Source organism: Parasteatoda tepidariorum, chromosome 3 (genome assembly GCF_982258835.1).
Source record: "Parasteatoda tepidariorum strain Cologne lab strain chromosome 3, Ptep-v5.0, whole genome shotgun sequence".
NCBI lineage: Eukaryota > Metazoa > Arthropoda > Arachnida > Araneae > Theridiidae > Parasteatoda > Parasteatoda tepidariorum.
This window is the reverse complement of record NC_141757.1, coordinates 20,383,778-20,411,054: the sequence shown is the minus strand read 5'-3', so window position 1 is coordinate 20,411,054 and position 27,277 is coordinate 20,383,778. Positions and strand designations below refer to the sequence as shown.

The 27,277-nt window shown below is 29.4% G+C and overlaps 1 protein-coding gene across 1 annotated transcript in view; it reads right to left on the bottom strand.

Moving 5' to 3' along the window:
* The window catches only part of LOC107439303 (neural cell adhesion molecule 1), an 80,842-nt gene that overhangs the window by 16,164 nt on the left and 37,401 nt on the right, over positions 1-27,277 (bottom strand). The window contains exon 2 of the mRNA XM_043045422.3: positions 832-1,164. Coding sequence (XP_042901356.2) covers positions 832-1,164 — 333 coding nt within the window. The remainder of the gene's footprint in view (positions 1-831; positions 1,165-27,277) is intronic.

Here is a 27,277-nt window from a genome sequence, read left to right as displayed (position 1 = left end):
AGCGAATCCAATGATCTAATATCACAAGGTGCTGCACAATTAAATATTTCAATATTTGAAGAATGAAAGATAAAAATAAATCAACTGTAAGTATGATTCACGAAGAATTTTATTTTTCATATAATCATCTATTTTTTGCAAAATGAAGGAAATTATGCTAATTCTTCGTATACTTAGATAAATTTAAATAGCTACTTCACGGTAAAAACTTAAGCGCGGTGCATTGCTAAAATTATTATTTTCGTTAAATTCACACATACATGGAATATTTATTACATTTAATTAAGAAAGCATACTTTCACTGATTTTTGGATAAAATCCTATTTTTTTGGAGTTGAAATTTTTTTCTATCTACTTTTTTTATGCTTTTTAAAAAGTTTTCTTCTTTGCTCTTTTCGAAAGTTGATAAAAAAGTAAAAGCATGCAATATCATTTCTTGGCACTGCTGCAGGCATATTTGACAAAGCATATTTAAGTCAAAAAATCCACATCTTCTATCACTTTCTTCCGCCCTCAATAAAAGCGTAAATTTAAAAAAATAATAATTATAACAATCATTTTTATAGTGTAAGGAAACTTTAAACAAATACAGTTAAAAACAAAAGTTTCTGTAACACACTGTCATTTTCAGAAGAAGTATTGTAAGTATATATCGATTATCTACATATCGATATCGAGTATATATCGATATATTTTCGAGTCAAATGAAATAATTTGCCACTACAACTCCGACAGTTGCGACTTTGTAACAGTTATGAAAATAGGGTATCAGCTAGTTATTATTTATATTACAACAGAACTTTGGGTAGAGTAGCTTGAAAAATTACTTACTTAGAACGGTAACAGAGTATGAGGCGATGACAGTAGAACTGCCGCTTTGAATCTCTTTCAACCCGCACTCGAAGACGGCATTATCTTTCTGATATTGTGCACGGTAAATGGTCAAGTCGTATCTTCCTTCCTCCGCCTTGAAATCCATGCCGTACGTCTTGTCCAGCGTATTCTTATCCACCCACAAGATATCGAAACTATTGGGTAAATTTTTTATCCAGTAGATGGAAGTGATGCCCGGCTTGTGAAGATTTGTTCTGCAGGACAGTCGAACACTTTGGTCCTCCACAACATCGCGATTTTCAGGCGTCTGACCACGTACATAGTTGATTGCTGAAAAAGACAGAAAAATTTTAATTTTAAAAATTTTTTATAAATTACAACAATTTAAAAAATGGAGTAAAATTAATTAACAGGGATGAGAAACAACTTGTTCAATTCTGGAACGAGTTGAATGATAATTATCGCGCAAATTAAACCATCCACTAACTACTAGGGAATACTACTTAGACGATAAGGATTACTTAGATCAGTGTTTCCCAAAGAGTGGTACGCGTACCCCCAGGGGTATGGGACAAGTTTAGAGGGGGTACGCGTTCTTATGCGAATATCTTACAACAAAAGAACATTTCAAAAAAAACTTTATTTAAAAACAAAGCTCTCCATGAAAATTTACAATTAGTTATTTTTATATTGGCTATTTTTTGCTGAGTTAACAGTTAATAATTAGTTTTGGTAAGAGCCAGTTGTAATTAACTTTTGTGCAAATTTTTTATAGTAAAAAATACATTAATTTTTTTATTAGGGTACACAGCATTGCGAAAAATTTAGAAACGGTACACAAAAGTCATAAGTTTGGGAAACACTGACTTAGATAATAGGGATCAAATTTGAACATAGTTCAATTAATTATTAATACCTTTTTTAGATTGCAGAAAATTTGCCCAAAAATTTGGTTCAAAACTTTTCTTAAATAAAATAAATATCATTTTGGAGCAGTACAACTGCACAATGGGCTATTGACGACGACCTGGGATCCTGAGAATGATCCGAATTTCGATTCTCGGCACAGGGGATGGCTTCCCTGCTTTGGTAACCCGACGACTTGACCGCGAAGTCGAGCGCTTTACAGTAGAACGGTTTAACAAGAATCGATACCGAGCATCCTCGGTCCCTACTCAGGATGATCGAAGAGGTCAATAATCCCCTCACTGCTAGCAGCCAGGTATGCTTGACTTCGTTGTTCTACTGGGAAACATGTTTCAACCGAAGGCATGTAATTTTGGAACTATGAAATTTAGAGATAAATATTTAGAATATTAAATTGAGTTTTCAAATATTCTGAATTCCAAATATCTCAATTTATATATATATAATAAGTCAGATGGAAAAGGTACAAAGTAATAAATTTTAGGGTGCGATGAAATTATACATTATGGTATTATACAAATTTGCAGCAATACAGGGCCAAATTTAACCTCATTATCGATGAAATGAAATCATTTTTAACCTTTTAAGCTCTTTTGCTTAGTTTGAGCATTGCTCATTTTGAAACACTAGTTTAAAAATAGCATCAAACTTCGAAATATCATCAACAACAACAAAAAAATTTTTTTTAATGAATATAATCATAAGAGGCATCAAATTTTAATTCTAAGATAAGTAACATTGATTCAGTTTTCAATTATTAGGTCTTAATTTAAAAGAAAGACAAGGACAATTTTTGGAGTAGATTAAATCAGGAGTTTCGAAACGTCAAGAAAACTATTCTTTGCCGGTCGAATTAAATTGAATTGAGAAAAATAACAAAACCTTATATAAAAATTATCTATTTGAAGATATTACCATTATTTTAGTTTCATTTAGTAAAATTTTTAGATGAAATAACAATTTATAACAGAAAAATTGCAAAATTTAATGAATCCAGTAAAAAAAGAAATTAAGATACGTGTGATGATGACATAAATAAACTGTGTGCCAGATATATTAACAAAACAAGCGATATGCCTGCCTTTATATGTCATTGCGTAACATCCGTGAAACGAAAGATGTTTTAAATTTAGAAAAACTTATTTAGAATATTATTGAGCTTACAGAGAAAATATGGAAGCTAAATAAACAGAACATATAAACAAGCTGCTTAGTCAGTAAGTAATGTGCAAAAATATCCAAATCGCGAACAGTTAAACAAAAAATTGCATAAAAAAATCTACATTCAAAATGATAATAAAGCATGCTTTATAACAGCCAACAACAAAACCTCGCCAATATCAAACAACTGACTTTAAATCCATTCCTTGATTTGTAAGCACGAGCTGGCAAAAATATAAGCTCATATGTAAATACATTTGCAGGAATGGTGATAATTCCCAACAGTGCAAACAAGCTTACTTTTCTCACCAGAAGGCTATGTAGGGTCACTCTTAAGAAAAAGCCCATGGGGAGAGATGGATAGAAAAAAAAAGTTATATAAAAATATAAATGCCTAGGGGTGGGGTGTCTTGCAGTTGAATTGGCCTAGGTCAAAGACGTGCACGAGACGACAAAACTTATTTTTTAACATCCCAGACAGCTGTGTTTGGTTTTAGGATAGGGTTTTGACATTCAGTAAACACCGGTTCGACCGGCTTTCGGGATTCAGGAAGTTTATGTAAAAAGACGAACTATATAAGATTCATTCGTCTTTTTACTAAAAGCACCCTCTAGGTATTAATATCGTGATGGCATTTGCGAATTAGCCAGCAGGAGTTGAATCATCTTTCTTCCATCGAAAAACCGCCATCAAATGGAGAAGGAACTATTCACCTATTCCATTTGCGAACTTAATTATTATACCTTCTGCTAATTATAAATTATCATCGCGTGATCTTAATGATGGCATTATTCGTTAAATACGAACCTGAGATGTAGTTCACGTTACGAGTGTGATGCTTGGACTTTTTAGAATGATCATAGCGTTATTAAAATATATTAACTGTAAGAATTGCAGGCTCGACGTTGAGCCATAATACCTTGAACCATATTATAGTGCAATTTGTTGTAACCTTAATAAAGTGTTCAAATGAACTATGTTTCCATCCAAACGTAACCGTAGTATCGTCTATTTCAAGTTTAGAAACCACGATAATTTGATTCAAAAAGCACCATATTACGGTTTCAGTAAATTTGAACGATATTGTGGTTCAGTACGCTTCATTATTTCAAACACTATAGTTTATAAAACTACTAATTTGCAAATTTCTTTTAAATGATTGCTTAGAAAAAATTTTTGGGCACTATGTTTATGACAACTCGCCAAAGAAATATTTAAACAATTGATTCTAGAAAAGCGTTAACGGGGAAAAAATGAGATGCGGCTCTAAAATTTTGATATCCTTTAACTAACCTCAAAAAAATTCTTAATTTATTTAAAAACTGAAAGAAAAAAAAGGAAAAATTGTATTTACTGACAAATTGTTTAGGTTACAAAACAAATTAGATGTGCTCCTCTCTTTAAAATTAAACTTATGTGGGCCGTATAAACCATACATTGAGACAAATTTTTTAGGTTACAAAACAAATTAGAATTGCTTCTCTCTTAAAATTAAACTTATGTAGGCAGTAGAAACCATACATTAAAAGATAATATTTACAGAGATTATCAGAATAGCTTGATCAGGTGAATTATCAGTTAATAAGACGATTTGCTTCTCTGAACTTTAATGAAAATACGACAATTTGCTTCTCTGTGCTTTTATGAAAATCCTATAATAAAACTAAAATTAATTAAAAGAATAAAATTAAATTTAAATTAACTAATTCTGCATTTATTCTCTGTTCGTTAGTTATGACTTAGACTTTCATTACCGTGATAGAGCAATTTCCGAAAATTTACTTTGAATTCAAGGCCACATGAAATGTTATCAAAAAAAGTGAAAATACATAAAAAAAAAGACAATGGCAAAAAATGGAATTACAAATCAAACTTTCTCTCTTGAAAAGCTTCAGTGATTTTTCCTTGCCAACAAGGCTTGAGACACATTATGCGACGGGCCAAACAACCGAAAAAGCGTTTTTCCACTTTCCTGGCGACGAATCATTTTCCATTATTTTTTATCTTTCTTTTTTTTTCCTCGCAAATTTTCGAGATTCTTATCAGAGAAATCCCGCCTACGTGCCTTTGAAAAAAATGCTGGCTCAATTTTCTCTAAAACCATCATCATCATCTTCTTGGGGTGATTTTCCTTGGCGCTTAACAAAGACAAAAGTCGAACTTGACCATGAAATAAAATAAAAATAACCTCTGTGTTTGAGCAAAGGTAAAAATAATGAAATGAGTGGACCTATAACAGGTAGGACAATGGGACCGGTCAAGATGGCACTGTCATGCATCGCTGCTCAGTGGCTCTTATAAGAAGTTAAGCGGATGCTACGATAGCTTTTTCTTGAGAACTCTTCGAGATATCGTGACAATCTATGCTTCCGTTTGTCATCGTGGTGGGGTGGGAAGATTTCACACACTATTTTGTAGCGATACTGCGCATGCTCTGAAGATGGTACCAGAAGTATCATTAGGCACATAGACTGTCTGGTTTCCGGAAAGTAATATTTAAGCATAGTTAAAACAATGAACTTTCCATTGGCTGTTTTAATAACGATTAAAACGTCTAAAGGCAGCCCAAAACATATCTTAACACACGAAATTAAGACAAAACGAAAGGTAAGAACAAAATTTAAGTTAAATACATTGATTTCCTTTATTAATAATAAGCTTTTCAGATATTACAAAAGCCTCAAAGATTAGATTATTTTTATTGACAATGGAGCAGTTATACTTATGAACGGCAGCATTAATTTCCTTTTTAAAAAATTCTTTAGTCTTGGATCAAAGAAAACTAATCTAAAAATATTTTTAATATCGTATACAACATAATAGTTTGTAATATTACAATTTTGATATAAGCATACAGCATAAATAAAATACTAATTTGTTCATCCAAAGAACAAAAAATGGCTCTAAAATTAAATTGAAAAAATAAAATTTAAAATAGAACCAGTCTCGTTTATACTTTTGACTGTAGTAAACATTATGTATCTTAAGTATAAAAAAATAAAGTTGGAAAATTTTCAATAATTACACAATTTAACTAATTTTGATAACTAACAGAATATGGAATTAGTGATGGCGTCTTTTTCTTTCAAGCATTTTTAAGAGTCCTGACGATTTTATCTGAAATTTGCTCACATTAATTTATTTTACATAGGTTTTTTTTTGGTCAAAACTAATTCTAAATAAACATTTAAAAATCGCAGATTAAATAGGAGTTGGGAATTTTTTACTTATGCCCACAAGAAAAAGGAGGTTAAAAATCAACAAAGAATAAGCCTACGTAATATTTAAACATCCCTTTTATATTGATTTTGTAAAGTACATTTAGAATAATCATAATTAATTGTTTCTGAATATTGACAGAAGGTGGTGATGATAAAGAATGATAAAATGTTGATAGATTAAACTAATATATTGCAGGAACCTAATATTATTATTTTTTCACCTAATATAATTCAGAACATCCCATTAGACGAAAATTTGTAATTTACATTGAACGAAAATTCGTATTTTGAACAGTAATGCAAAATACTACTCAGATAAAAGCTATATTTTTTTACTTAAGATGTATAATCAAACTTACAGTATTATTCAAATAAGTTACCATTGCATTCAAATCAATGCTTTAAGATAAAAAAATATTTTTTTCTTTAAACATTATGAGTTGGAATGTTCTCATAATATTAATTCATGTATTGCTTAAGAATAATCTTTGATTTTAGACCTATAAGAACAAGAAAAAAGTTTGGAAAACACGCTACTTTTTATAAATATTTCATTTTTATTCTTAAATATCTTTAATATACGATGCGTAATGATGATTGATTCTTTTCATTCTAAAAGATAACAGACAAGAATTGCTATTCATTTTGTAAAACCCAAACCAAAATTTCACACACATTTTAAAGAAGAGAATACTAAAGTAATCGTAGAATATCCGGAATCAATAGCACACATACAAATCTCAGACATCTTTGGGTTATCTCTGTTTTTCCCACTTGGCCGATTCCTTTCATAGAATGGAACAAAAACATCCCAAATGAATAAGAGAATGGCCAAATCACAAAAAGTTTTCAGCCAAGTAGTTAATTGGCGTACATCCAATGGGCCAACAAATGGTGCACGTAATCTGATTGCATCTCAAACCATGATATGAAAGGGGTAAGTTCTATGCCATGCCCAGGTTCTTCTGAAAACAAACGGATGCACAGCATTCAATTCAAACTTCGGTCAAATAACTTCGAATACGGAAAGAGAAAAAAAAGAGGCAATAAATTTATAAAAACTAATGATGATAAAGAAGACCGTGAAAAGGCACGGTCCATTGTGGCTGAAACATAATACCACCACCAACGAGGGTCTGAAAACGTGCTCGTTTTAAGGTTGTTTGCAATCTGAAGAAGCTAGAAATTCCTTATCTTGTAATTACATAATTGGGCACAATAGAAGCTAGGAAATGATAAGACAATATATAATATCGGTGTAAATTGGAGTAAATTGTTTTTACTATAACAATAAATAAACAAACATTTTCTATCTTTCATCAGTAAATAAATACGTGCTCTATTCAACATAACTGTAGACGATTCAGCATTATTTCAAAACTATCTCCTTTCCCAGCGTTAATTGTTCGAAATCTTAATCACCACAGAGATTATTTAAGTACTCTTTAAACCGCTTTGAAAATAGATTTTAAAAAAAACAAAGTTCTAAAGTAATAAAACAAAAGCTAAATTATACTACAGTTTTAGGCTTAGCATATACGATTTTAATCTTAATGCTATTCAAATGTCATAAGGATTCTTTAAACACCAATATTTTCTAATCAGTCAGACACTATTTAGACTAATTATAATGAGCTCACATATCTTAAAATTATCTTTAAGAAAATACATTTTTTGCTCGGTTAGTTTGCAATAGGCCCAGAATAGTGAAGGCTTACAACGAATAACCTTATTAAAAGTTCATTTTAATAAGCCTAAGGAAATTCAGTTTTATAAAGACATTCTCTATATGTTTCTAATTAGCCTAAAAACTGATTGGTTTATTAAAATAAGCCTGAAAAAAATATCAAACAAATTAGAAAATACTGGAGGCTATTCTAATGGGTTGCAAAAAGCTAGCGACAATAGCAAAGACCTGGATTTTTCATTAACAGGCCATTATGACCTGAAGTAATGCAATATCGAATGAAATAAATGTGCGTTGATTTTTTTTAAAGTTAATTTATTCAGATTACCTAAATGTGTCGTTTTTCAAAATAGGAGCGAAGAAAAGAAGAAAAAAAAATGTTATCTAGTAACAATAGCTAGTCTCCTTACATTAATACTGATCTAAAAATCATTTGAATTATCTCAAAATTTTTTGAAATACTTTTTTTAACATTGAAATTGTAAGTAACATAACTGCAAACTTTACAATAATGCTTAAAAATACATTATTCCTTTTTAAATCGCTATTTGTGTTCAAGTATAAAGTAAATTTCTACTTCTACAAAAATAAATGCGTTTTAAAACTTTTGAATAATTTATTTTGATATAATTTATTTTTCAAAAATCAGAATCCCGGTTTAAATACGCAGTATAGTACAGGAATTTGTTGACTTACGAATTATTTATCGGCAAACCCCAAAAATAACATGAATATTTTTGATACTTCAACCTTGATTTTGGTATCATTTAAAAAAAAATTTCTAAGAAAGAAAAAAAAAAGATTAATCTTTAATTTAATATTCTGAGAAATGTAAATAAATAAAACTGAGTATAAATAATTCATGATTTCTGATGCTTATTACACGCAATTTCAACACTAACAGGAAGTTTTGAAGAGAAAAAAAATTAAATCGATTTATTTATAGGCTCAGTAATGTAAACACACTAATTATTTTTATTTCCATTAACGCTATACGGAAATTAATCAAAATTTGATTTATTGATTCGCTTGCACTCAAAACTCGTTCCAAGATTAAAATAAAATAAAATTCTATTTTCTAAATCATTAGTTAGTTTTTCAACTACCGAATGTTTAAAAGCAGCTGTCTCTTGCAGTTTATAAGTTGGTTGGAATGCACATAAAATGTTACAAAATAACATTTTAGCTAGATTACATTATTTAGTTTCGTATGTTATTAGGTGCTTTATATAGCTGCAATAATGTTAATTAGTATAACTATGAATGTAACTAAATAAAAATAAAATATTAAGATATAGTTAAGGGGAAAAAAATCTACACCGAGTACCATTAAAATTCCTCTACTAGAAATCAAATCCTTATTGTATTTAAATTACATTATAGCTACCTTATGTAACTAAAACTCCTTTAGTTGGATTAAATAGTTAAAATATGGTTTTCCTGTTGCTTTAAACAATAGATGCCAATGCATATATTAATGTATGGAAAAAATCGATATTTTTTAATTATATTGATGACGATATTTTGTAAAGAGTTTTCACGATAAGTGTCTTATAGACTATTTATTCAAAGATGACAATCGACGACGATAATATCGATTATTAAACAATTTCACTTAGGTAACGAAAATATTAAAAATGAAAGTCAATTAGCAGAATTTGACAAATACGTCGAAATTTATGGACAATATATCGCGATATTAAAATTTAAATATCGCGTTCACAATTTTCAGAAAAGGGAGCGTAAAATGCATCTTAGTAAAAGTATTGATACAATTCTTTAAAGTATTATTAATAATTCAACCTATCAATATAACTTTTGAAAAATTACTATAATTATAACTTCAAATCGCCCCTTGAATTACAGATCTTGGGGGGGGGGGCGGAACTTAGATAAATAATAACAGCTGTTTATTTCCAATCATTATGAAGGGTAACTTTCCGTTAAGTCATCAAAATATATGCAGATGATTTTTTCGATCATCTTCTGGTGGTGTAAAGATAAACGACGATCAAACGTTACAAAACTGCAAAACGGCAGGGACCCGCATATAAAATTATCACCCGCATTTCTTCTCCTCATTATATTTAACCTCCTAAATCTATTCACTTCAGTTCAGCTGCATTTTATTCACTGCAGAAAAAAGGAAATGCTAACGAAACGACAAAGAAGCGCACGCTGCTACCAGTAATAGGAGATTTTTTTTTTTTTACTACAGAAATTATAATTTGCAACAACCAGCAGGATGATATTAACAGCTGCTGTAAATAATTTTAATTCGATGAAACGTTGGCGCGGAAGTTGGTGTAAGCATAGCCGTTTAACCTTATTGGCAAAAGATCTAAACAATTATGAAAATTAGGTGAAGAAATGCAAATGAATGGTGAACGAATGTTAAAGGACGAATTAAAATATACATATATTCATTTTCATTGCATTGTAGTATTCTTAAAAAATACACTACAGAAAATTCCGGATCAAATTATGGGAAGTCTGGGTGCATCATCCGTAAAATCCTTTTTAGCATTAAATCTTAAACCGTAATTTTTACCGAAATATTTATTTAATTAGAGTGATACAGTGATTTTGCAGTAATTATTACCGTAAAAATTACGGTATATCAGATTTTTTTGCTCCGTAGCAATATTACGGTAGAAATAGATTTTACGGTAATTAGTACACCGGCATCCTGAGTGCCGGTACCCATTACCGTAATTTTTTTACAGTGTAAAACTACTTTCAGAAAAAGTTCTAGCTGCGTTAATATCGAATTTGACATTTATTGTTCAATTAAATAAAAAAAAAATTATTCATTGTAACCTGACTAAGTTACTGAAATATACAACAGACAAAAATCTTTAAAATACTGTTATTTCATATAGCCTACAAATAATATATTTTCCCTGTATTTTTCTAGAGGCGCTGATATATAAAATTATACATCAACGCCTGTTAGCAAAACGGAAATTCCTTTGAGCAAAACAACTTAGCTAGAGGCCACTGGTGCCGTATTGCACTTGACCCTTAATTACGCATTACGTATTTTCTTTAAAATATCTGTTTTGCAGAAAAAGACATTAAAACATATTTTTTTTAAAGGAAATTAATATACTATTCATTCCTTGCACTAAAAATAAATAAACAACACAAGTAAACTTAATATCTCAGAAAAGCATCCCGTTTTAAACTTGAAAATTTACGCCAATGCACATATTATCAACAAAAATTAGCTACGCGAATTTAAACGTTGGCTAGATTAATATTAATATTAATTAATAATATTGGCCAATATAATAAAATTAATACTGGCCTTAAATATTGGCCTGTTAAGACATTAAAAACCATGAAGTTCTACACAGAACGTCGATTTAAATAAATGATCAACTAACAAACTTTTTTTAAAGACAAAAACGAATGGAATTATTTAGTCGTAGTATAAATGGAATTTCAAAACAACAAACCGCAATATATACATTCAAGTTGCGTACGCGATTACTTGGTTCACTTCCTCGTCTCTGGTATTAAAACGTATCTGAAATCAACAAACTTTTATCTCTATATTTTGTTGAGCACAGTGCAAAATGTTGATCGAACGGAGTGGACCCAAGAAGTAATGGCTCAGCTAAACAATGCCTCATTAGCACTTGTCATTTATGATAATTGTAGTGACTCAGCTCATTAAACAAGAAATCAGAAGTCGCCGTCCTCAGCAATTCAGCTGAGGCCAGCGATTAAAAAAAGCAGTAAAAGTTCCACAGATTACAATAGCTTATTATTATAGCAAATGAAAATGGCGCAATGCAGACAGAAATAAAACTGTATGTGGACACAATTCATTTTATTTGCAAGTTAAATAAGTTACATTTAATCGAAATATGTTAAACATGCGAGAGGGATTATAGAATCTACGCAACTTTAGAATTAGCCTTTTACTTGTATATTTATTATGCATTCAAGGCAGTAATACGAACGTTAAGACAAAAGAAATGAAAAAGATAAAAAAAATTATTTATACAATAAAATTGTGGTCAGTAATGTAATTGTTGAGACGAAGAAACTGGATTGAAAAAGATTATCAAGAAGTTCGCAAGTATAAAAACAAGTAGTGACCATAATTTAAATGAACATATTTCATGAAAATAATTCAAAAGATTGACGAAAATTATATTTTGCATTGTAGACTTCAAATACAATAATCGGGGCCTTTTTTTAGTTACCTAGGTTAGAGAAATTTTCTTATGGCTGATAAGGATAAAAACTGAAGATGTGACCCATCAGATATTTTATCAACATTATGGAACAAGGTTCCATGTTCACTTCACTTAGCAAATTTGTGTAACCTAAGAAAGTAAACAAACCTCTCATTTGCCATTACAATGTAAATCGCCAAAGAAACACGGAACAATCCGTTGATGGTATATTTGAAATAAGTACAGATCGCACTCTATAATTTCAAATATTAATATGTTTTAACAACTTTATGGAACATATCTCATTAAGTAAATTTGTGTAACCTAAATAGGCAAACTTATCATTCACGCTTACAATGCAAATCGCGAAAGAAACAAGTGACAATGCTCTGATATATTTGAAATGAAAAGTACAGATAACTTGCTACAAATGCAACACTTATTTGACAAACCCTCATTAGTGTTTAAATATTATCTTATAGGTGATGTTTGAATTTGTTACGGGAAACACTTTAGGATCTGACATATCTGGAGCAGCATGAGAACAAGAACAGCTATCTGTTTAAAATAGAACATGGATCGGATAGTCTGGTAGAAGACACTTCGTGATACCAAATTTAATGAATGTGAATCTTGGAAAAAGAGCGCCAAACCACACTGCACGAATGGAATATGTTTGTTCACCTCGGGATCTATCGTTTTAGGTGCAATTTAGCCTCAAGGACAATAGGCTACCCCTTAGTCACTCTTAATAAGGAACACAAAGGTCTAATTGCAAGGGGCAGAAAACCTATTGTGAAGGACTCAGTGAAGTGTGGAAAAAGAGATGCTATCAGATACCGACAGCGTATTGACAAAACATACCGTAGATTGTAAACGTGGCGATTGCAGGCGGAGTTGGCGATGGATTACGCGTAAATGCGGTGGGAGAACGAAATTACATTAACCTAAGCAGTGTAATTCGATATTTTCTTCTTCTCCTCGACTAGCCATTATGAATAAAAATAACTCATTAATTCCTTTTAGCAGAGAAAATAAAAAAGAAAATAACACCTTTTTATTGTCAGGGTCACTTTACAAATACATTGTATTCATATTTTATTAAGCGCTATAATTTATATTTTATAAAACGATCTAGTTTTTTGATAAAACAGATTCAATTTTTTAATTTTTTTTACAAGAATTATGTTTGCGAAGAAATAAAAATAATTTATTAATCAACCAATCACAAATAATAACGTAACATTTTAATACTATGTTTTATTGAAACGCTATTTTGAAGAATTAATTCTATTTAACTTTTATTGTAAGAAAACATAACCTGTTTTATTTTAGTGATATTTTCTATGAAATCAATATTCTCTATAAAAGAATAATGTAAGCTTTTTTATAAAGATTATTTTTTTAGAAATTAACAAAGACATATTATTTTCTAGAAAAAAAATAGAGTATTCAAAAATGTTATCACGCTTTAAAGTAATAGTTTTTTGTAAACGAAATAATCAATATTTTTAAAATAAAGTTTGAAAGCGTTTGTTTCATTACTAGAAGCATTCATTATAAAAAAATATATATTAAATTACTTTTTTGCATAATTTTATGAAATAACTTTTTTTTGGAATGAGATGAGATTTTAAACTTTGTGAAAAATTGATTCAATTCCTTCGGTAAATACTTCATTCATTATGGAGGTCATAGATAACTTGATACCTTTTCAATATAAGAATAATAAATGCAATTAATAGAAAATGCACAATTTTAAAAATATATTTTATTTACACGCATTGCGTACAGGTTATAATGCAACTATCATACGTAACATAAATTTATAGATTCCTAAATACTGTTATATGAGTTTGGTAATTAAAAATATAATTAAAAAATAACATAATTAAAAAATAACATAATTAAAAAATAACATAATTAAAAAAAATTTCAACCTTCAATTAAAAACTTCCTGTTGTCATATATTAATAATAATTATAATTTTTAGCAACTTTTTTGGGCACAAATTTTTAATTCTCGAACTTAATACTATCCTTTTTATGAAAATATCAGAAAATTTATAAGAGAAAAACTATATTTTAAAATTGAGACATTGGCGACAACAGAGGTTAGATGTATGTGCTGAGTTTAAATAAATTACATGTTATAAAACTCACATTTAAGATTTAGATCAATTTATTATCAGGTCATAAGAGTGTTTTTTAATAAATAAATGTAGTGATTGTTTGATTTACAATTGTAAGGTCCTGGGTGTTTAATGTTAAGTTATACATTTCTTTAGAAATAATATTTGAAATATGCAAAGCAGGGCGGCATTCATTTCAACTTAAAAATCATCAACTTAACTTTCAATAACTATAGATAAATAAAAAACAAAAGTTTGATAAAAACTTTAAAAGAAATACTTTTAGAAAAATTCTTTCTAAATAATATTTAAAAAAAAACACAATCACTTCGTCTAATGCCCTTACTTCAACCTCCTTCGAGTTATGCTTACTTTATAAATTTAATCTCAACTTTATTTTTCTTTTCACTTTTAAACTGTAAAAGACTTTTTCTCCATTTGTAAATTATGAAAAAAGTTATTAATCTGATTGCGTAAACAGTTAATTTATTAAAATTGAACATTCTCAATTAATACCTTTTAATAGTCATTTATATTATTAATTATAATTATTTGCACAAAATTATAATAGAGGAAAGTTTGATTAGAAATTTAAAAGTTCTTGCTACAATAATTAGGGAATCTCTATTGACAAATTCAAGTAATTTTTTTTCCGGAACAAAATGCATTTTTATTTAAAATGGAACAGTACTAACTTAGCGTTTATACGATAAAACACCTTCTAATCGCTAACACCGATGACAGGAAAAAAATTTCGTTTTTTTTTTCTTTTCCACAAAAAGTTTAGAACTTAAAATGTTGTTCTTTCATTATAAAGCAATAGCATAATATTCTCGTATCATGTAAAACTTGATAACGAAGTTACTTATCTACCGTTTTACAGTTATAAAATGAAATGATTATTGAATTCTACTTGCATTTTAAAATGTCAATGTATCCATCGTTCAATGAATTTTACGATTATTTTTATAAAACTGTGTATAATGAACATTTCAACTAAAAAAATTAGTACAAAATAACTGCTAATAATTCTCTTAAACATTTATAAATATTATGCATTTATAAATTTCAGCTTTTCGCATTATTGCTAAATAACCTCTACGTCGAAAAATATTTAAGGAATTCCATAATAACTGAAAATTAAATAAAATTTAAAAAAAAATTGTAAATGATTATCGAGCAGAACCATTAAGTTTAATTAATGAATATAGAATTAGTAACAAAGTCACTGCTGAACAATAATTTTTTTTAATCTTTTAAGTAAACAAACTTCATTGTAATAATCATTTCATTATTAAGGATTAGAGGTTATTGTGAAATTATTAATTTTAATAAGTGGATGAGTAGGTAAAGAAGTTCACTACTCGAAATACGCGTATACATTTAATGAAAGTTATGAAAATACAGAAGGGGGCTATGGAGGTAATAATATATAATTTTTTTTTATCTTAGTTTTATTACGATCTTCTAAAAAACGCTAATAAACACAATTATGTTAACAAATACAAACGATTATGTCGGAGCTATAACAAAAAAATACGCTTTATATTTCATTTAATGCAGAAGAATCTAATGAAGATCAGCTTATTTGAAACTCTGAAATGTGACACCCATATATAACTTGGTGAATGATAGATACGTGATACCGAAAACAAAACAAAAACATAAGCACACAGCTGTTTGGCGATTTGCGAGACCGCTCCTTCAACGCCGATAGATATTTTCGCCAACCCCTTTACAATCTACGGTATGTTTTGTCAATACGCATACCGACATAATCAGATAGAGCGATTGTTTCTCTTTTAAAATTTATACTACGGAATATCATGTGACCCGCCCACCGTCCAATCAGGTGTTTCTTTACCAAGTTTGCGTTTAGCTCGATTTGGCCCTAATAAGGCACGCTTTTACGAAAATGGCGGGTTCTTGCAATTTGTTCTACGGGAATCTTTTGTATAACGAAGAAAGAAGGAAAACAGAACTGGCCGGTAGGGGGTCATTTGGGCAGTGAATGGGCTTGGAAGACAAGGCAATTATTTTTTATTAATTGTTTTAATATCCAGCGCATGTGAAACAAGCGTTCGGCGTTTCCTGCTTCGATAAAAACGAATGCAGTAAAAATAAAGATATTGAAGTGGCTATTTTTAAATACAAAAGAAACATGATCAAGTATCAGTTATTGATTGAGACTGTCGCTATTATGATACTTTTTAAATTTTAGGTCAATTTCCTCTAGACAAGACATAAAATTTCATGTCGTATATCCTTATTACGCAATTCTCGGATGATGTTATTTTTATGGTAGTATTCATAAATCGAATACGTAAATTAATGGTGGAATACAAAACAGAATTTGAGCAGAAAAAAAAACAATAAGCATTCAAAAACATAGTTGAATTTTAGAATACACAAATTATTTTGTTCCAACTGTCATTGTTCTTCATACGGGTATTTGTTTGCGTACGTATAGAAGAACAGGAATCTTAAATTGATAGAATGTAAGTAATTGGTTTCCGGATTTAAAAAAAATTGGCAATCACTTTTATTTAGCGGGATAAACGAATATCATTCTTGCCATTGTATACTAAAGCGTTAATTTTTCCGGGTATCTGTGATTTAAAAACCTCTTACGAACGTAAAATGTTAAAATCTTATTTAAATATCATGCATAAATAATGTCCAAGAATTAATGCGAATTAACAAGTTTCTTTATTCAGAAAAGGCTTATTCACAATTAAAATTATTAATTGCAAAGTTTTTTTTTTCAATTGAAATTGATTTCTTCAATTGAATTGATCAATAGAAAATGCGTTGATTCAATCACGTTGTAAATTTGAATTGAGTTTACAAATACCTAATTTTAGAAGATTGAATATTTATTTTATTTTTATTATTTATTTATTTTCTTTCGTGTTTATTTTCAAGGAATGTTTTTCGTTTCAATACATTAATTCCAATTCAAATGGATCTTTATTTATTTTGTGACTCAATCGTGTTGTAAATTAGAATTCCAATTTCAAATACTTCATTTTAGAAGGAAGGTATCGTCGCTAAACTAACAATAGCAGGTAAAAACAAAGTAAATAATTGCGAGAAAAAAAAAATAGAAAAACAATAATACGTAATTAGCTCGATAATGTTCTTGAAGGAAGCTGGTCAAAATAGATAAAAATAACAAATCCGAATTGTTCTTATTTCACTTTTTTTAGAAAATGTGAGCAATATAGCGGACTGCATATGACCAAATCGGTAAGAATTCTTACTGAGTTCCGTGAGTTCTAAATGAAATTCGGTCACTACAAGAACGTAAATATTACAACCGGTTGCGGTTACAGTGCAAACTACCATTCGGTAAGGAGGGAGGAAAAAGGAATTAAATTCATTCGAATGGCCTTATTTTGTTAGAAAGAAACGTAATTAAGTAATTGCTGCAGTAACTTTAATCTTAAACTATTGTTTTATTTCGCTTAATTTATGTTATCTAACTTGATTTATTGTATCGATCATTTGAATTCGTCAACAGTTAAGGGCAGAATTATGTAGAATTAAATTAAAATTATATTTTTTACAGTAGTTAAGTCCATTAAATTATATGGACTTCATTATTATTAAAAAAATTGTATTAGTGATAGAAATAAATTTAAGCAAACAAAAAACTTTAATTTGTGATTATTTACGTATTATTTTTTATTTATTCCCAAAAATATTCAGAAATTTTACTTTATTTCCATAAATATTCTTAAAAACAAAAAAAAAAGAAGAGAGGGAAAAGTAAAGGAAAAAGAAAACGCGCGACAGTACGAATGGAACATCTGATAACAAAGTTAAATTAGAGTTTTTAAATCTTTATTTCATTATTCTTAGGCAAAAACTGAATAAACCTGAATGACTGACTCACATGATTTAGATTTAAAAAAAAATGCATGAGAAATAATGAATGCAATGATTGATATGGAATTTAGCAGGGACATAAAGAAAACATATAGCTTCCAAATGTTAGGCATGCTTAGTGTTCACGGGATTCTTAGAATTACAAGTTCTCAAGGCCACCTGTCTCCAGCCTCCCACGTTAAAACACCGCATATTTTTAAAAACCCTGATGGGTAATACGAGAATGGAGTACTCTTTGAACCCCAGATTACACATTTTTCAGGAGCTAAAAGGAGACAGTAATCCTATTTTTTGAGGCCCCCTCCATCCCATCCCTACCACCTGTTTTCACAGAGTTCTCACATTTAGCAAGGGAAAAGTTACAACTAGGGGAATTTTTTTTTCTTTACAATGTAAACAACAAAAAAAAAAGCCGCTAATAATTTTCATTACAGTAAAAAAAAAAAGATATTTAAGTACTATTTAAAAGAAAGAAAAAACATTACTTTTTAAATAATAAAATTAAAGTGTAGGACATTATTCAGTTAAAAATTAAAATAATTTCATTGGGTTGCTTTTTAATTATATATGTAGTTAAGAATTTATCACCTTTAAAAGTAATTGAAATGCTTTAAAAAAAAATTGGATGCGAGGAAATGAATTATTGTGAATTTAAGCAATCTAGTATTAAGATAAAATTGTGTATAATTGTCTATTCAAGAAAAATGCGCAAATATTACTAGTTTCTTTATGCGTCTAAAACAGCTTAATTCATTTTGTTTAATTTTATTCCCTTTGATAACCTAAGACCAATCTTAAGATAGCTATAATAACATCAATAATGATATTTATTGCACAACAAAATGTACAGTTTGCAATATAATAATAAAACACTATTATAACTTTTTATCTAGAAATCAGATTTTCAGGTACTTTAACGCAAATATCGTCGATTCAAGAGAGAAAACTGTTAATTGGAAATTATGGTCCAATAATTTAGTTAAGTAAGCAGTTCCCTTATTATTTTGCCCTATTTATAGAACTAAATCTGTCAACAAAATAATAATAATAATTCAAAGAAAGTACGTTTTTGTGTCTGATTTTGTACTTTAAAATTATCAAATGGGAGGGGATTGCCATATATAAGATATAAGGCTAGCCCTATCCCTTCGAACCATTAAGATTGCATATTACTGAGTGACAATTCGATTATTAGATCACTGAGAGTTATTCTGGTCTTTTCTTTATTTTGCCCAACCGCGAAGGCAATAATAGATATTATAAAAATAGGGGGAAATTTTCACTTCAGCAATAGGAGAGAGAGACATTAAACCGGTAGACAGGGTTTAACAGTTAAATGAACAGCATACATATATAAGTATATGTCATTGAAATTCTTAAGTTATTTTCATTGACTTCAATATTGAAATTCAACATCGAATATTTCACACCTTAAGATTTCTTTACCGTGTCAAAAATAGGAAATTCCTTCACGTAAAGTTTGATTTTTAGCTCTTGCTTGCAAAGTTTTCATAATTTCGCACCATGACCGCAAAATCAACAACCGTTAAAATATGAATTTGAAAATCGTCAGTTCGAAGACAGACGCTTTCATAAGACAAAGAAAAGAAATCTTCTAAACAGGAAAGAGGAAGATAATAAAAGTCAACATCGGGACTGAAATTTTTAAATTAACGTGAAGCGGATGGCAACGCCTTTTGATTTCTGTCACACTTTCCTTCAAGGATTCGTCATATCTTCTCGTCTTTCTTCGTTTGTTCAAAAAAGAAATGCCACTTTTAATTTCGAATGCATTTTCGTCTAAATTTCTTAATGCTATTACAACATAACATTACAACACAAGCATAACGTTAATAAATTACGCCGCAGATGACTTAACAGGGTTTTTAAAGTCAACAATAAACCTAGTCTAAGGAATTGGCGAGAATGAAGTAATAAAATAGCTTTAAATAGAAAATTTTATAATTTAAATGTTTACTATCTTAAATTATAATATATTGCCGAATTTAACCAGACTTATAATTTCATGCTTAACTAAGCCATTTCATTTTCTTCATAAAAATTGCTTTTGTTCTTAACACCTTCAAACTAAAAGGAATTATATTTGGTTCATTTAACTTTAAGAATCAACTTTTCAATTAGATGGTTCTAAAACAAACTTTTCTTTTTTAAAAATAGGAAATAATTTTCAAAAATTCGTTCCTTAAGCATTTGATATCAAAATCATAATATAATCATTAATATATAAACCATAATATCAGATATCAAAATCATAATAATTTCTACTTTTTTATATACCATTAAATTAATCCATTGCAAAACATATTTTTTTATTTATTTATCTTATAAACATAAGAATACAAGGCACAATCCTATGATGTACAAGGTACATACATCAAATGATGTAATGTAACTGTTCGAATTTGTTATTGCCAACTATAGTTGGAGCTTAAAATAATGTTGAATAGAAATTATCTTAGTATTCCGTCCAAAAAGAACAAAAGAGATATTTTTGTCACTTCGATGCTATCACATTTATTACAACAACCATTAAGCGAGCGTTTGAACTACATTAACCTATATTTCTAGAACTCTATAGTTGCAACAATTGGCGGAAAACTGATCAATCAATGCATTCCGATTTAACAAACCACCACCAAGCCTCAATCGAACGGGTGGCACACTTGCGCTACTGTTCGAAAAACAAAGGCATTCAATTATGAATATGTTCCAAAAGTCAACTTTTCCGTGAAGCGATCATTTTAACGAGTCAGCCCACAGTTCCTTATCGGTTCTACAACGTATGAAACAATGAAATCGAACTATAATCCAACTAGATCACTTTCTTGCAAGAAGTAAACAAAAAAATGCTGTTGCCAAAATATGGTCACAAAATGCGTTTTCATTTTTTATTTATTTTCTTCATTTCAGTTCATTATTCTGTAAATGCATTTTGGAAAGGATTTTTCAGGCCAAAGAAATGAAAATGGGTGTGACCAACGCCCGAATCGTGAAGGCTGTGGCCAAGCACAAATAAATCCTTTCGTTATTTTTTTTTTCTTCTCTCAGTTTCGTTCCATTATCTACAAGCGTAATCCATATTTGAGTGACAGTAATCAAACAATAAAAACTCGTTCACATTTTCTTTTTAAGATACTCGAACGGCAACAGCGTAAAATCTAATCCGCTTTAAGCTCTAAGGTACACTGCATAGCAAGAAATTGTTCTTTCCATTAGGATCGGAATTGGAGTTTTATGCTTAAGAAGTATCTAGAATCGTTTGGGGCGTAAAAGTGAATGTTCGAGTTAGTTACCCATGGATAACGCGGGATTTCAAGATTCTTTTATACAACCGAATTCAGATGATAATTGAAATACGAATGAGGTTTCCTGAATAACTTTTAGTAACTTTTCTTTGTAGAACTTTATAATTAATACCATAATGAATGTACGTTTTTATTTTTGAGTAAAAAATAATAACAGTAAAAGTTTTTTTTAAAAATATTTATTAGAATAAATAATAAAGAATTTAAATTTTTTTTAAAGTTTAAAATTTACTAGAATTTTAAAATTGTGTTTCTTAACTACAACCTTAAGATAATTTCGAGTGATATTAACGGTATCTCGGAATGACATTTTACTTCTATGTTAACTTACGAAAAATTATATGAATAGCAGTACTTTATATCTATAGTCGCTAATCACTATTTTAAATATATTTTGTTTCTTTTTATTCATTAAGGCAAAACACTAAACATCATTATTTTTTAAATAATTTTTTTTTGAAACATTTGAAACTATTGTACAGGTATCGTAAAGTTTAAATGAAACTAAAATATTCCACAAAAATAAATTGGTCACTAAATAAATAGGAAATTGGTATCAGTACAATTCTTCACAAGATGACGTAAGACGGATGGAGGGGGGGACACTTCCAACTCGTTTTCAAATTGAGGTCTCTCATAATTAAAATAATTATGATTGAAAAAAGAATCAAATTTCTACGTATCATTAGAAAGTACTGATAAAGCAATACAAAATAATAAATTGCAATCACGAACAATATAAAATAACCGTTAAATAACTAGTAAATTCAGTTTCCTGTCATTTTTTATAGTTAGAGGAAGTTTAAAGTAACAAATATTGTTTTATGCATCAATTATTTATAAAAAATAAAGATCTTTCAAAATTTTGTTTTGTAATATAATTTTTTTTCAATATTTCAAAGAGTAATCAATTTTTAACCTTTCCAATATTGCTTTCCCTGTAAAGATAATATCTGAAAATATTGCTGTAAGATAAAATCGCAAGATGTTGGTAGATATTTTTTTATATAAATCTTAGACGATAGTTCAGACGCGAAATCCCAAACGTAGATAAAACGTTGCGATTCTAACTTTCTTCGCACCAACCAGTAATTTAAAACCGTTAAAAACCATTTAAAACACCCAATACCAAATAAAAAAATTAAAATTGTTCGACTATAACAATTTCTTTTAGAAAAAAAGAACAGTATTTTTTTTTCACAGCTCGTGAAATGACACGACTGTTTAATGTGAGAGATAATTTACAAGGTACATAAAAAAGGAAGAACGACGCAAAAGCTCGCCCGCTAAATTCAAAATTGTGACTATGATCAGATCAATCTGGTCACGATTTAGAATTTTTTTTCATTATTATTATTTTCTCGCCAAGTTCATCGTTCTCTGTCGCCTCTCCTTCGCCATTGGCGATTTACTGAGCAAATTATTACCTTACATCGACATACACACAACTCATGTGTATATAATACCTGCAGAAAGAAAAGAAGAAAAAAAGAGAAAGGTTTTTAGGCTATGACTTTTTATCAACGCGAAGTCATTAGATGTCGACGGGGTGCCACAAAAATTGAAGTATCGATAATTGTGACTTGGGGATTGCTAGAATCGTTAGAATGACGAAACACAAAGATTGTTTTTGTGTTTTGTCAGTTTAACGACAATTAGCTATTCTTTTTTTCTTCATAGCAAATTGCTTAATTAATTTGAGATTCAGCCCCAGGATTTTACTATAACTTAAGTAGTATGATGTAAACACTGGCAAAAAAACATATGACGATTAACTTCTTCCTGGTCAGAAGAAGATATTTAAGGAATAATTAAGTTTATAAGATCCTTTTTTTTTCTAATGAAAAGGAGTGCCGTCAAGATAAAAAGAAGAAAACAATACCTCATAAATGAAAAACACTTTACAACATTTGCCAGGATTTTACCGAAATGTTCGGTAATTCCAAAAAAAAATGGATGTTATGTTTTTTGTATAAAAAACCAATAATTGTTAATGTATTATCCAAAAGCATTTAATTATTTTGAAAAGTATAGAAACGGGAACATAATGCATCTGTTTACATACAAGTACTATCAAAAGTTTTTCTTTAAAAATAAAATATTTTCTAGTAAGATTATAAACCCAACATCCAATTTTCGGAATTCTGTAATTTAAATCGTTGAATGAATTTGTTTTATTACATTTCTACTATTATTGATTCAAATTTAGAGAATATATACTTAGTTCAGTACAATACTTAACAATAAAAACGCATTTTTTATATTATTTGCAGAAAAGAACTATCTTATTTAATGCATGTCAGGATTAGCACTAGCTATACATTCATGTAATTTTAGTGATTGTATTTCTTTCTTATTAGCAATTCTAAAACTGCATCGAAAAATCACAAATGCATCAAACGTCTTAAGATAATAAGTTCATCAAACAATGGCAAATGTATCAAACGTTCGTTTGATAATATGAGCTATTTTTGTTTTACAAATCCGTAAGACAGCTATGTCCGTCTGATGGGCATAAGGTACAAATAATTTTTGTTCAGCGAATATTTTAGAGAAAGCAATTATAAAAACACATCTTTTTCTTGGAATCTGACAAAATTTTAGAATACGATAGTTTTCCTCACACTTTGTATTGGGTCCCATCATACTATTGCTTTTTCAAATAAAACAAAGCCAATAATTTGTCAATGCTTGATAATTTTGATGTCTGATGTATTCATTAGGCGACATTGTCAAATGAGTGTTAGATTTATTTGTCATTGTTTGATACACTTGTGATCTCAAAACTTTTGATACATTTGTGATCTTTAGACGTTTGACTTATTAGTTTGGTACATTAGTGAATGAAAATACATCACTTATTGCATTTTTCAGTCAATATTTAAAAGATATTTAAGAATACTGAAAATATTATCGAACTATTAAATTAATGAAGGAATATAGTTAAGCATAGAATAACCATGCGTAAATCTTTTGCCCGCTAATGAAATTTAAACGTAACGAAAAAAGTACGTATATATTGAACCTACAAATAGCAATAGTTCAAATCCAACTCGACCCCTAAATGACTTTAGAGAGAGAGCAATTAACATCGAAATGACCACGCCCGGGCAACAAGTTTCAAGTCTCGTCAGACAGGTTTGTAGAAAAGCCGGACTCTTCAAAATGATGATGAGGGCCTCTTCTTGGTCCAAATAGAAGGGGGGCCCCTTTGCTTTAAAAGTTACTTTTGGTTTTTATTTTATCCATCATTATGTTTATACGCTTTTCATCTTCGGTTTTCTTCAATATTGAAGGATAATCTTTTTTTTCTTTTTCCCGCCAATTTTTCGTTGGACTTGTTTAAGTGCCGCAGCCACTTTTTCAAAAGTTGTCATTAGCAAGGAATTTTTTGAGTGGGCGTTTAAAAAAAAAATTGCCGCCAATTTTCCACAAACCAAGGTCGTATAAATTGAAAAAGCAACAAAAGAAAGGAATTTCGCTAACATACAAAATAATCAAATTATGTTTTAGTGGGGGGAAAGGGAATCGAAATACGTCGCTTTTTAATTTGATTTTGTCATTCCAAAAATCTCTTCCACTTAGATGGAAAATTATTATTATTAATCACTCGAAATTTGTAACATACGTTTAAGCTCAAATAACTTTTTGTGTGGCTCATCTGACGAAGATCAACAATAATCCAATTGAAATAAAACCACCACCAAGTGAATTATTCAAAATGTTAAGCAAGCAAATTTTGAAAGACTTTGAAAATAAAAACGTTAGTTAAGGAGATAATTTTAACTTTAATTAGTATAAATTACCATTAGTTAAATTCTATTTTTCTCAGTAAATAATCTGAATAAGCCATCATCATAGCTGCAATTGTTCGAATAATTACATTATAACTATTTAAATAATTACAATTAAAACGATTATCATTTTATGGCACTTTTTTAAAGGAAGTGTTCGTAAAATGTAAAATACTTTGGAATTAACGATTTGTTAATTGGCATTTCTAATGCAAAACTGGAAGAAATGCTGTTGGAAATTTTTATTAAATTCCTTTGCCTAAAATATTTATATCCACCATCAAGCAATTAATCGGGTTAGTGTCAAGTATAACAAATACAAAGTTATTCAGAAACTTTGGACTGATGTTTAGTTAAGTATGAAATTTTAAGCTGACGAAATTCTTTAATAAAAATAAAATACTAATATAAAATACATAAAAAAATTTACTTATTACATACTAATGATAAGGAAACAAACCTGTAGCATTCAGTAAGACTGCGATAAATAATTTTAATATTTTTTTTTAAAGGAATTTTTTTTGTTGATATCTGATATACAAATCGTTGTTCTAGACCAGGGGTCGCCAAACTTTTTTGATCATCGACCCCTATATAATTTTTCGAAATCTCCATCGACCCCCCACAAAAGTAATTTTCTGTTAATTAAAATAAAACTCTATTAGATACTGTGTTTATACATTTATTTTATGATTTTAAACATTTATTAAAGTAATAGTACATTGTGTAACAATAGTTTTATGAAAAATATATTAATATTTGAAATTTAAATACCTTATTATTAAATAATAAGTAATTATGCATAAGTAGATATAATAAGTAAAGTAACTAAAGATTTACTGCTTCTTGATGAATGAGATGGGTGTGCCTGGTGTTTTTTTGCAAGGTTCGCTATATTGGGTTCAAAATTGGTCAATTTTAATTTTCGTCAAAATTGGTCAATTTTGTAATTTTCGTAAAAAAATACAAAGTATGCTATAGTTTTGTCGCGGGCTGTACTAATCCATATTATCAATGCTTACCTTCTTTTTTGGGCATTGATAATTAAAATTGATATCTGAACCAAACGAATGGTTTTATCGAAACAATAATTATCCAAAACTATAAAAGTTTTAATAATGACACTGCAAATATTCAACGCAGTTTGCAAAGATAGCTGAAACTGCGTATGATATTTGCATTTGTAACGTCAATGCTCATCACACGTGACATTTGGACAAACGCAAATATGCATGACTTATAAACGGCGCTGTGTTCGTGCCACTGCGCGGTGGTACGTAAATACTTGTTTCACCCCAATAAATATACGTTTATTAATTTATGTTTTATAAAGAAACTGATATTGAGTCAATTATAAAAAAATTCACAGATTTTAAATTCTTAATTTGGTATGTGTGATTTGCGTATTGAGAACTGCTTTTTCTTTCGACCCACAATCTACCCTTCCGATTCGGATCGACCCCCATTCGCCCCCCTGTCTCAAATCGACCCCCGCTTTTGTTAAATAGACCCCTGGGGGTCTATATAGACCACTTTGGCGACCTCTGTTCTAGACTCATTTTTTAAGAAAATTTAAGATTTTGTCTGTTTTTCCTATTATTATTATTTTTATCTTTCGAAGTAGTAGTCAAGTGGCTTAAATGGGACAGGCCTAAGGCCTTTTAAAAATCGGAACGTTACAGCAATAATTGAAACTGTTTTTAAGCACGGTTTGACCGATAGTGAAAAAGTAGAACCACACTGATTTATGGTAATGCGCGCATGCATAGGTTAGTAAACTATCATCGGACGGTTTGTGTCAAATTTCTGTCAAATTAATGGTAAAAAGAATAAGAAAAATCAAATTCGATTTCTATAGAACATAATCGAAGCCCATTATCATTGAACCGTGAAAAAGTGGGACTTCGTAGTAGAACACACAGTTAAGATGGCAGAAGAAAAAAAAGGAGCTAAAGTGGATTTTAAAATGTATAATCAAAAAAAAGGAGAGGAAAAAAAAATTCGAAATAGCAGAAAAATGAAGTAAACGAAGACATGGTATAAGGACTGTTATCGTTGGAGTGTGACGCCAATTTAGAGCCACAACGGTTTCCTGGCGTGACGAGATGACTGTT